This window comes from Octopus bimaculoides, chromosome 16, assembly GCF_046866305.1.
Source record: "Octopus bimaculoides isolate indiv1 chromosome 16, ASM4686630v1, whole genome shotgun sequence".
NCBI lineage: Eukaryota > Metazoa > Mollusca > Cephalopoda > Octopoda > Octopodidae > Octopus > Octopus bimaculoides.
Window position 1 is genome coordinate 39,117,460 of NC_142943.1, and position 13,036 is coordinate 39,130,495.

Here is a 13,036-nt window from a genome sequence, read left to right on the forward strand (position 1 = left end):
AAATGCCTTTACTGGAGATCAGAGTTAAATAATACTGATTACATTAGGCTATTGATACAGGTCCATGCATCAATAGCCTAGTGTGCAACAGTGCTTCAACGGTTAGCTTAGAAATACACCGTCTGCTTTATTAAGGGTTGCCTTAGGAGTATGGGTGGCTTCTATCTCTTAAAAATCTAATTCTTCGAGTTTTCCAAATATAACAAGACTTCATCATTCATTTTATGATTAATGTCAGGTCCTTTTACAAAGTTGAGTTTTACGATAGCTACATTTGAATGTCTACTTTAATATTATGAAAAAGAAAAAATAAGGATTTGAAGTAAAAAGAAACAAATATCAATTTCAAAATGATTGTTTTCTTTATTCCACAAATTTATACATAAGACATCTGATCTGATAATTTTGGCTCAGAAAAAGTTGTTATATATGGATTGCAATGTATCACAGATATGCTGTGTAAGATCACAGTTGAAGTTATGTTACAGATGACCTGCTACTTCTGCAACCAGCATATAAAAACAATAACTACCGCATCTATTGTAATGACAGTCACGTTTAGATAAAAACTCTATGAAAATGGATGAAATAGTCATTAGGTTTTTAAAAATATTGATTATATTACAAGTTATTGTTTTCTCTGGAAAACACAAGGTAACACTCACATAAACGTTACAAATACACCCTGCAACATAATGCATGTATTTAACCTCTTCCATGATCAGTAAGGTACAAGAATATCCTGTCTGTCAAATATAACTCAACATATGTTACAAGCTCAGGAAGGGTATACTTATTGCACAGAAATTAACACTTTCAGACAATATTTTTAAATGAGTAACTTGTACATTTACATTAGAGTGCTTTATACATATGTTCACACACATCAATGGATGATATTGCAATGCATATATAATAAAGCATGCACAACACAAAAATGATTGGAATGTTGTACCAGGAGATAACGTTATAAAATATATTTCATATTACAAAACATGATTTGATATTTAATCATCCATTATTTGAATATGAATGGTTTTGTAAATTAAATGATAACAATATATATATATGTTACTATCAACATGAATTTTAACTTGGTCAACACGTTTCATCCATCCTTATTTCAAAAAAAAAAAACAAACTCATTTTATGAACCTGACACTAAGTTCTAAGTTAAGTAGAATTTTAGTTTATCAAAACAAGCAACTTTCAATTCAGTTATCTTACAGTTAAATATGAATAAGAATAATAATAAAGCTGAAATAAAGAACAAGTATATAATGTGTGTGGTTAATTGACAAAATGAAAAAAATGACCACACCCTATTAAAACAACATATGATTTCATATCAGGAATCTTGCAAAACAAATATATATATATGTCTTTGCTCCATCAAATAAAGAAGAAAAAAACATGCATATCTATTACTTCCTGATTTGATGTGAATCCCTTAATTCTTAATTTTTATAAGAAATTATAGAAGTTTATAGATGTTTAAGTCTTTAATCTGCAACAAAGCATGAATTTTAGTTCTTGTAAATATTGCCATGTTTAATTTCATGCTCTTAAAAGTGAATGTATCTTATATATTCTGAACCAAAAAGATACTTGACACTTTTTGACAATACTTTATAAATTGGCTGACATAACTTATCCAAAGGATTGCTTTCATATTAAACGATACAGCTCTAACAATCAACATGTGTGTGTGCGCTCATGTGTGTGTGTATGTGCACACACAAACAAGTTATAGCAAATTTCTAGTTGATCTAATACAGTAATTTTAAAAGTACAAAGCAAATAATAGGAGGACATGTTATGTCCAATACAGACAGGTCTATAAATGAGTTACTGAATATAGATTTAGAAGTCAAAAATACTTTCCGATATCATTTAACCCAACATAAGAAGACCAACTTTTTTGATGAGTCTATAACATAAGGCTGCAAAACATGGCTTTGATTTGAAATATTCAAATTAGATATAGTTATCATTTAAGAAAGTAACAATTACATAAAGGTCTACTTACGTAAGGATAGTCTGGGACTATTTTTAATGTTACATCTGTTACAAAACACAATTATCTATAAGCTCAAAGAAGGAAAACTGGGGTCAAACTGACAGAAATTGAAAAGGATGTCACAATACAAAAAATTGAAGCCCTAAATCTTTTAACTTGCACATTCATTTAATTCAATTATAGTTTTTCAGTATGTTACTTCAGCAGCAAATGTTTACACAAAGTAACTCTGACAGTGATTTGGATTTTCTTACAAACAGTTTCTCGGCCGCAAATGATTTGATACAATCTCTGTTGTTATTCTGTTCCCTTTTCAAAAGCTGAAATGGCTACTTCCTCTTAAAGCTTCAAGGTCTAGAATATATGCAGAATTAGACCCATCTTCAAGCTGAGTGATGAAATCTTTCAGTTCCAGTTCCTTTCCAAGCTGATACTGAAGACGTATATCTTTGCAGTGTGTTAAAAGTTTCTTTATGTTATCTAAACACTGAGGAGGTTTTTGTGTCATCTGTTTGTACCTGTATAAAAAAAAAAAAATAAATAAAATTTGCATAATTTTAAAATTCTAACTGGTCTTTCAAAAGTATTACAAATACATTAAATCTCTCATTCCACTTTTCACAACCCAACAACCGTCTAATATTCAGATTATTCTGGCAAATTTGATACTTATTAATTCTGTTTTGAATTAATCATGCATTACCTTGTAATTTTGAGATTTCAATGATGATGTGATTGTATATTTTTAGAATAACATTGTAGGGTAGATGTAAGAGAGCATCGTTTGACAGTTTGAACATTACAACAGGTAAAATATTTGGGCTGGAGGTGGCTGGTTGAAATGCGAAAGGTTTGAAAAGAAAAAAAAAATGTTACATGCTAACTATCTGGTCAAATTTTGTTCTTAAGAAATAACCATTAAGACACCTCGCTCTTTGTCATTTTCTAATAATAAGAACTGCTTGCAGATAATACAGCTATATTGCTTCATTATCTTATAGCTCCTTTGCACAAATCCTTACAGTACTTTCTCGTAATGACTTTACAAGATGTCAACATTACTACTTCCTTCATCCACTTCTCCAGTAGTCGTAACGAGAGTTGCATGGGTCTTAATAAATCACCATCAAACGGCAGAAACACGAGGCCTTACCCTGGAGGAAAGACAGTTTGGGACATGACGTTGTTAAAGCAATAACCTTGGTAACCTCTTGAATCAAAGCAATACCCAAGCTGCCTTTCAAAAAGTTATATTTTTGCGCTGTTTACAGTTTCCGTGTACAAGTGCTTTCAAGTGAAGCTGGGCCAAACCGCTAAATCACCAGGCCGATTTGATTGAAATTTCAGATATGCATTAGGTATGTTCTGCGAGATCAGATTGGAGCCTGGTGCAGCCATCTGGTTCGTCAGTCCTCAGTCAAATCGTCCAACCCATGCTAGCATGGAAAGCGGACGTTAAAAGATGATAATGACGATTTCTGCTGCCTTCTATATGATTGATTACCTCAAGTATGTTTAATCATAACATTAAAGTGACCAATTCAATGGAAAGGATACCAATTTACAAAACGCATGGCGGCTACGTGTTGCATGAACCTCTTGAGGGCGACATTCCGACTGTTGACCATTAACCTTCTTCAACTGGGAGCAATCTATCACTCAAGCGGTTCCCTCTTAGGAAACGCTGAAATTGTTCAACTCGTTCTCTTCCTATACATTTATCTGTGTGCTTTATTCTATGGCTTCATTCGCAAGTGTATGGTTCTAATCTGCACTGGGCTGAGGAGTAAGGTGTTGAAACCAAGCAACATATCATTTCATACAACAAATGTAATCATAACGACGATCAATGAAACAAATGCATTAAAATAATTACACGAAGAAGTAACTATCTCTTACACACCATTACAATTTACATAAAATAACAACACTTAAACAGTCGATAAAACTAAATACATACATCCTCTCTCCCACCATTATATTTTACACCATTACATTTTACATCAAATACAAACTATTCTAAAGAAACAGGTCATTTGACACAACATCTTCATGAGACACGTGTTCTGATTCATCTATTCAGCACCACTACAGTCTTGCCCATCTGACATATGGTGAGTAGATGCTATTGTCGTATATTTTCAAACTTACCCGTATTTACTAACCCATGATTAATCCTCATCTTTCCTCCATAGGACATCTATTCTGTTTTCACAGACCATGAAGTTTTGTAAAAGAACGTCCACTACCGTTGATGGAAAAGGAAGATACCGTATTCACTTACAAACGTTTTACACATCCTTACATGACTACCTAAGACGTTGTTACAATTGTGAGAACAATAAAACAGCCTTTTCAGGGCCACCTCACATTCTATTGTTACCCGCTTCTCAGAGTGTTGCAATGCTCTTGGCAGGGCTTTCTGTCCAGTTGCAAATCGATTGGTTGGTCGTCAACTTATAGCAACCTTTCCCTCAATAATCATAATTGAGTAGAATCATCAACAGTACTTTCAAACAATATTATGTATATATATATAGAAAAAAATTTAAGGTACTCAGAAATCTGTATGTTTGTACATTTACAGATTTTTATTAATGTCACATGCTTTATAAATTAAATAAAGCACTTTTCACCGAATCATGTAGGATTTTCAAATTGTTTTGAGCCCACCTTGCGGTGGGGTCTCTTTATATAGTTTTATTGAGTGTGTAGGGGTGGAGAGAGAGATATATAGGATAGTAAGAGAGGGTGAGGAATGGAGGGAAAAGTGAGAGAGAGAGTGTATGCGTGTGTGAGTGTGTGTTTTTTGTGTTGGTGTGTGTGCTTGTGTGTGTCGATGGGAAAGAGAAAAGAAGAAAATTGTGTTCATAGCTGGTTAGTTCTTTTCAATGATAAGTTTATTTTTGGCCTTTTAAAGAAATGGCAAAAGCAGGTGTGATTGTTTTGAAGAAGTTGTTTTTCAAAAAGAATCTTTGGTGTCATTGTCTAGTAGGAGAGTGTGGGTGCGTTTTTGTGTGTGTGTGTGCATGTGCATGTGTGTCTGTGTGCATGCGTGTGTGTGTGTGTGTGCCTGTGTATTTGAAAGGTGTGTCAGTGGGAAGAGGAGGGAAGAAGAAGATTCTGTTTACAGTTTACAGTTGGTCAGTTCCTGCAGTGACAAGTTTATTCTTGGCCTTTTTTGAAAAAAAGAAAAAGAAAAATGGCAAAACCAGATGGTATTCTTTGGTATCATTGTCCAGTGGTAGAGAGTGTGTGTGTGTATGTATGTGTGTGTGCGTGTGTGTGTCTGAAAGGAGTGTAAAAGGGAAGGAAGGAATTGTGTTTATATCTATACAGCTGGTTAGTTCAAAAAAGTTAGCAGAGAAATATGAGAACCTAGGTATCTGGATTCAATTCTAGTTGGTACAAAAATGTCCCACTATCTGGGTTTCTTGCCGTTTTTTTAGGCTCTGTTGTTCCAAAGTTGAAGATCCTAGATGGGTTGTGATCTTCATGTTTCAGCCATTCAGTTTTGGTGAGAATTTTGCTATGAAGTATTTCTCCATATTTTTCCTGAAGGAGGTATCGTTTCTTGAGCATTTATAGAAGGGAAAGATCTTCACAAATTTTGACTTCCTTATAAATACGATCCAAACACAAGATATTCTCCCTAAAAATAACCAAGCAATCATAACTGACAACACAAATCTCTTGGCGGGACCACCCCAATCACAAGGGAAAACAAATGGAGAAAAAACAAAAACTGACACACATCAAGAAAAACCTTCAAAGCCCCAAGACTGGAACAAACTTCTAAACCAACGCAAACATGCTTATTGGAAAAGCATTCGTTGTAAGAACATAGCCGACATATACCAAAACTGGCGGGACAAGAAGAACTCAATACTCCCTAGAAAGTTCCTTATCAAAGAAATAAGGGGTGAAACACTGGAAGAAACAACAATACGTGCACATCTAGCTCTATGCCGACTAGAAACAGAAATTTCCCTTCTACAAACACGAAGCTTAAATCAGGAAGATATGATTAAAACAACTGATGCCGTCATAATGGCTGAAATAACAGAGAGGAATAATAACCAAAACAAAGAAAAACTACACCAATTATGGAAAGAGGATACTAAACGAGAAGAGGAAAGATCCAGAATTATGTGGACCAAACAACAGGAATGGTTCTCAAACTACGAAAGGAACTATGGGGAAAAATCCATTATGAAAACAAAACCACCAAAACAAACGAAAAGATACAACAAACCAAATTCACAAACATATTGGACCCCCAGACACCCACATAAACCCTACCAAACACAAACCAAAATCCCACTCCTTGCACTGCCCCCCCCCCAATAAACAGACACACAAAATATGCAAGACAAACAAGACACATACAACCAACAACCTATAACACTTGGAGAGAACAAACAGAATATGAACAACCACCAACACATAACGCTGGATACCCTAAATGGATACACACATGGAACAATAGACAAGTAGATAAAAATCAACACATAACCTACAATAAAAATCGAGGATATCCAAATCATACAAACACCAACCTCATGCGACCCCACAACTTTGCAAGATGGATAAAAAACAACCACCACCATCAAAACAATACAAACACACAATATGAACCATTCAACTACCCACAAGAAAACCTGAACCCCAGGAATGGAAATAGGCCCCCAAAACACAGAAGATGGGAAGAAAACAACTACCACAGACAAAACAACACACACAGACCGTATAGACCACCCCTGCCCCTACAAGAAAACCTAAAACCTGAAAATGGAATTTGGAGACACAACAACACAACCCCTTTTTTTAGAGAAAGGATACTTCAACAATACTCCAGACCCAACACACCAAAGATTACAAATGTACACACGAAACACATAGACCCCAAAATAATAAACCTATCTAAAAGAGAACTTAGCAAAAATGAAATGAACCTACTATTAAAAGGCCTCAAATTTACACCCACACCCACACCAAATCTCATAGAACTAAAAACTGATATAGACAACTTTAGCCACCGCCTCCGCCTTATGGAATTCTTTGAAAATAAGGAAACAGAAGATAACTCAATCATAAGAAAAAAATCCCATTTCACCCCCCACAAGGGATGTGACAAACACCTAGACGCATACATAGAGACAATCTCCAAATTCCCTCTCAACACACATAAATGCAAACAGAACCTCTGCAGTGGAGAAAAACAAGCCTTACAAACACTAAAAAATGACAAGTCGATCATTTTAAAAGAAGCTGACAAAGATGGAGCAATAGTAATTGTGGATACAGATTACTACAAAGAAAAGATACTGGGGATACTTAATAACCAGACATACTACAAAGAGGAATCAACACAACCAGAGAAAGCAACAATAAAAAAAATTGGAACATTGATCAATGAATACCAAGACTCCTTTACAGACAAGGAGAAAGACTATTTATGCAACTCAAGAACCAAAGAAAGCAATTTTTATGGATTACCCAAAATCCATAAAAGCTCGGAAATACAGGGAGCCATAAATGAACAGAGGAACCATTATATAAGAATACAAAGACCTGCAGACCTCACAATGAGACCCATAGTTGCAAGGCCCCAAGCACCAACACAGCAACTAAGCCACTTCATAGATATACTCCTCAAACCTTTATGCCCACTGATACCAAGCTACATAAGGGTTGACATAGACTTCCTCACACACATTCCAAATACGGTTCCAGAAAACACCATACTTGCAAGCTTCGATGTCACGAACTTATACACAAACATACCACACACCCTTGGTCTGGAAGCGATAAAATACTGGGTAGAGAAATATAGGGAACTCATAGATAAACGTTTCAAAACAGACTTTATCACCAAAGCCACCCAGTTAATAGTTGAAGAGAACACATTCTCATTTAACAACAAACCATACCGACAGATAAAGGGCACGGCGATGGGTATGAAATTCGCACCTTCATATGCCAACCTAGTGATGGGTTTCCTTGAGAACAAGCTATACGATGAAATAGGGAACACCTTCGAACACAACTTCAGAGAAGACATCAAGAAAAAGTGGAGACACTACCTCGATGACTGTTTCATCTTTTGGAACAGATCAGAAGAAGATCTACGAACATTCCACAACATCCTCAACACACTGCACCCATCTATCCACTTCACAATAGATACCAACTACAACGAACTTCCCTTCCTAGACATCAACATCAAGATACACAACTCCATCGTTACAACAGACATCCACTACAAAAAAAAACGACACACACCAATATTTAAATTTCTACTCCTGCCACCCATCCCACATAAAAAGAAACATTCCATATAGTATGGCAAGACGCATATGCAGCATAGTGACCGACTCACAGACATGACACATAAGAATAGAAGAACTTAAAAACTTCCTACTAGAACAAAAATACCCACTCACCTTAATAGAAAACGGAATCGAAAAGGCAACAAAACTGGACATTACACAACTCAGAACACCAAAAAAGAAAAACAAAGAAAACATCACCCCTTTCATTAGCACACACAACCCTACAATCACCAACATGTTTCACATTATACACTCAAACCTACCAATAATCCAACAAAGCCCCAAAATGGAAAACCTACTAAACAAATATTGCATAAAAAACAGTAAACGCCAAAAAAAAAAACTTAAAGAAACATCCAACAAGAGCGAAATTCTCAGCAGAGAATAAAACCGAATTCTACGTAAAAGAGTGTGCAGATGGTAGATGTGGAACCTGCAGCAACCCCATCTACAAATATATAGAGGGGAACAAACAGATAAAATTTAAGAGTGATCACACATTCAAAGTAAATGCAGACATGAACTGCAAGACGCAGAATGTAATATACTGCATAACCTGCCCCACATGCAAGGAGAATTATATAGGTGAAACTGGAAATTCCTTATGTTAACAAGCCAGAATTCACCGACAACATGTCCGACAGGAGGAACTACGGAAAATTCCACTGAGTGAACACCTAGGAACATGTGGGGAAGGAAAATTTAAGATCTTTCCCTTCTATAAATGCTCAAGAAACGATACCTCCTTCAGGAAAAATATGGAGAAATACTTCATAGCAAAATTCTCACCAAAACTGAATGGCTGAAACATGAAGATCACAACCCATCTAGGATCTTCAACTTTGGAACAACAGAGCCTAAAAAAACGGCAAGAAACCCAGATAGTGGGACATTTTTGTACCAACTAGAATTGAATCCAGTTACCTAGGTTCTCATATTTCTCTGCTAACTTTTTTGAACTAACCAGCTGTATAGATATAGACACAATTCCTTCCTTCCCTTTTACACTCCTTTCAGACACACACATACATACACACACACACTCTCTACCACTGGACAATGATACCAAAGAATACCATCTGGTTTTGCCATTTTTCTTTTTCTTTTTTTCAAAAAAGGCCAAGAATAAACTTGTCACTGCAGGAACTGACCAACTGTAAACTGTAAACAGAATCTTCTTCTTCCCTCCTCTTCCCACTGACACACCTTTCAAATACACAGGCACACACACACACGCATGCACACAGACACACATGCACATGCACACACACACACAAAAACGCACCCACACTCTCCTACTAGACAATGACACCAAAGATTCTTTTTGAAAAACAACTTCTTCAAAACAATCACACCTGCTTTTGCCATTTCTTTAAAAGGCCAAAAATAAACTTATCATTGAAAAGAACTAACCAGCTATGAACACAATTTTCTTCTTTTCTCTTTCCCATCGACACACACACACAGACACACACACCAACACAAAAAACACACACTCACACACACATACTCTCTCTCTCTCACTTTTCCCTCCATTCCTCACCCTCTCTTACTATCCTATATATCTCTCTCTCTCCACCCCTACACACTCAATAAAACTATATAAAGAGACCCCACCGCAAGGTGGGCTCAAAATAATTTGAAAATCCTACATGATTCGGTGAAAAGCGCTTTATTTAATTTATAAAGCATGTGACATTAATAAAAATCTGTAAATGTACAAACATCCAGATTTCTGAGTACCTTAAGTTTTTTTCTATAATACAATTTCTGTACATCACCTCCAAACCTTCCAATATATATATATGTAACATTGCTGAAATTGCATTCTAAGCACTAGGTTTCATATTTATAGTCAGAAAAGGATTCAGCCCTGACCAATTACAAAAAATCAATTACAACCTATATTGGAAACTGCTTACATTACCCACTATTTCTCCACTCTGCCAATTGATACTGGAACAGTTTCTGCTTTTCTCAACTGGTAAGCTGTAAATGAACTACACCTAAAACCTCGCCTTGTCCCTACTATCTTTTTACTTTTCAGGTCTTGCAATAAATGCTTTCCTTAATGCTCTGAAAATACCACCTTACCCATATTTTTTAGTGCAAACATCAACTTACAGATGTTTGAACTTTACTAATCTCACTAAACAGAGAGAGACTGAAAATGTTTACCCCCCACCCACTCTAACTTTTAAAATGATCAGGCAATATCAACTGTCAATTCTACAAAATGAAAGGATTAATAAAATAGCATACCTGTCAATGGTATCAATAATGAGGGAAGGATTCAGTCGAATATAGGCTTTCAAATCTTGCAGGTAGCGAAAGTCTCCATGAATAATGATGCGATTACAAAGTGCTTCACTCCAAACTGCATTTCTATTGTAAGCCTCACTAACAATCAATGCCTGAGGAATAAATGCAATAATATGTAACAACTGGAGATGCAAATGATGATCACAATGATTTTATATATATGGGTGCAAGCATGATTCTATGGTAAACGAGCTTGTTTCCCAACTACATGGTTTAGTTTCAGCCCCATTGCATGCTACTTAAGGCATGAGTCTTCTCCTATTAAGCTGCAGGTTGACCAAACACTTCTAAGTGGATTTGGTAGATGGCAACTAAAAGAATTTCTTTGTATATGAGTGTGTGTACACACACACACACACACACACACACACATAGTGGAATCCAAGTAAATTCCATGGAATGAAAAAAAAAGAAGATAAACTGCAGAGTGGTACTTGGCAAGATGTGTAGAAGATGCACATTTTCCAACAAAGATTGTTTGGAGTGATGGGGCTACATCTAAATTAAATAGCTTAATTAACCACCACAATTACAACTACTGGAGACCTAAGAATCTGCAATTATGGAGGAACATCGAGTTAATTTACCAGAAGTTACAGTATGATGTATATAAAACCATTTTGATGTTACTTGTAACTTGTCCCATTTAGTTGAACTTGCTGCAACAATCTTTTAAGAGGAGTTTGAAGATTTGGAGTTTTATTTCCAACAAGATGCAGCATCCCTACACTACCATAATAACGTAAGGGCCTAAAGGACATACTTTCACAAGATTTTGCCAAACAGGTGGAATGGACAAAGAAGAATACCATCTACATTCACTGTACTTCACATCATTACACTTCTTTTATGGGGATACTAAGAAGAGAAAGTTTGCAGTATATAACTAGCAACAGTTAACAAATTGAGGGTATCTACTGAACAAGAATATACACAAATACTCAACAAAATATATTTTGATGTTTGCAATTCCATCACTAAAACTTATCAGCAGTGCTTGGACCAGAACAGTCATCAGTTTCAAAAATGACATTCATAAAAAAGAATAAATTATGTCTTTAGGTTCTATTAAATTTTGAAAATGAAATGCTGGTGCTACATAAAAAGCATTGATGCTGGTGTCACTTACAAAGCACTGGTAATGGTGCCATGTAAAAAGAACATAGTTGATACTGTAAAGTGGTTGGCATTAGGAAAGACATCCAGTAACAGAAACCAAGCTATGGAACTAGGTGTAGAAAACTGACATTAGATGTTGATGATTTTAATAATTGCTGATTTGATAATAATCATTCAATGTAAGTATAATTTTTTTGAGGCATCCTATATATATATATATATATATATATATATATATATATATATATATATATATATACTAGCAGTATAACCCGACCTTGTCTAGGTGACTTATTACGCCATCTACGATAAGTCTTGCTAGGTGAAAATCAACTAAAAAAGAAAGCCTTACAACGAAAAAACCCTTATGATGTAAATATGTTAATAATTCAAAAGACAATGAAATTAATAGGGAAAGTCTGAAGGCTGTTTTGCGTAAAATTATTAAGCGTACGGAAATTTCATCCGTCTAATTGGCTATAGAAATGCTTGTGCAAAACAACTTTTTGCACTGCCCTGATTATACATAGCAGGGTAATCCCTTTTCACAGGAGCTAGGATGGCAATTTGTGATGAAGCAATTGCTGGCGATCTGTTGCTACACAGTTTTGCCAGAATTCTATCAGATTGGGCAGAAGATGTTGATGCACCATTTTGCATTATGTTCAAAGGTAGTTAAAAGTTTTTTTATGATGGCTTCTCTTCACTGCCTATTACTTCATTAGAAATCTAAGGATGCATATAAGAACATAATAGAGAAAAATGAAACAAATATGGACGACTTGCTCCGAAACACCACTGAGTGGGGAACACTTCTCAAAAATAACCTGCAGTTGTTTCCTTCAAAATTCCTACATGCTCGAAATGTACATACATCAAGGTATATTTGTAGAAAATTTCACGAAAAAATATTCATTTTCCTGGAAGTTAAGAGGAATTTAGGTGGAATTTCCGAAAATTGTCCCCCACCCCCTCCCAAAACACTTTCACCGAAAATTTTTGTATATTCGGAATCTACATAATAAATAATATATGCATAGAAAATTTCATAAAAAAATATTAATTCTTTTTGAAAGTTATGACCTTCCAAAGTTGGTGGGTACAACTCTAGTTATGCCACATTGACGAACATGAGTTATATTTTTGTGAATGATTGTGCACGTGCATGCGTTTGAGAGAGCGAGAGAGGAAGAGGGGGAGAAATGAATAGAGATCGAGAGCAATGTGTATGTTGTTGTCA

The 13,036-nt window shown here is 35.4% G+C and overlaps 1 protein-coding gene across 2 annotated transcripts in view; it reads right to left on the bottom strand.

Moving 5' to 3' along the window:
* Positions 1 to 343: 343 nt before the first annotated feature.
* LOC106869329 (spatacsin) overlaps positions 344 to 13,036 on the bottom strand; it is a 110,321-nt gene continuing 97,628 nt past the window's right edge. For both annotated transcript variants that reach the window (XM_052974099.2, XM_014915038.2), the window contains exons 42-43: positions 10,618 to 10,769; positions 344 to 2,538 (exon numbers count right to left, since the gene is read on the bottom strand). In XM_052974099.2, coding sequence (XP_052830059.2) covers positions 2,334 to 2,538; positions 10,618 to 10,769 — 357 coding nt within the window. In that variant the 3' untranslated portion in view covers positions 344 to 2,333. The remainder of the gene's footprint in view (positions 2,539 to 10,617; positions 10,770 to 13,036) is intronic.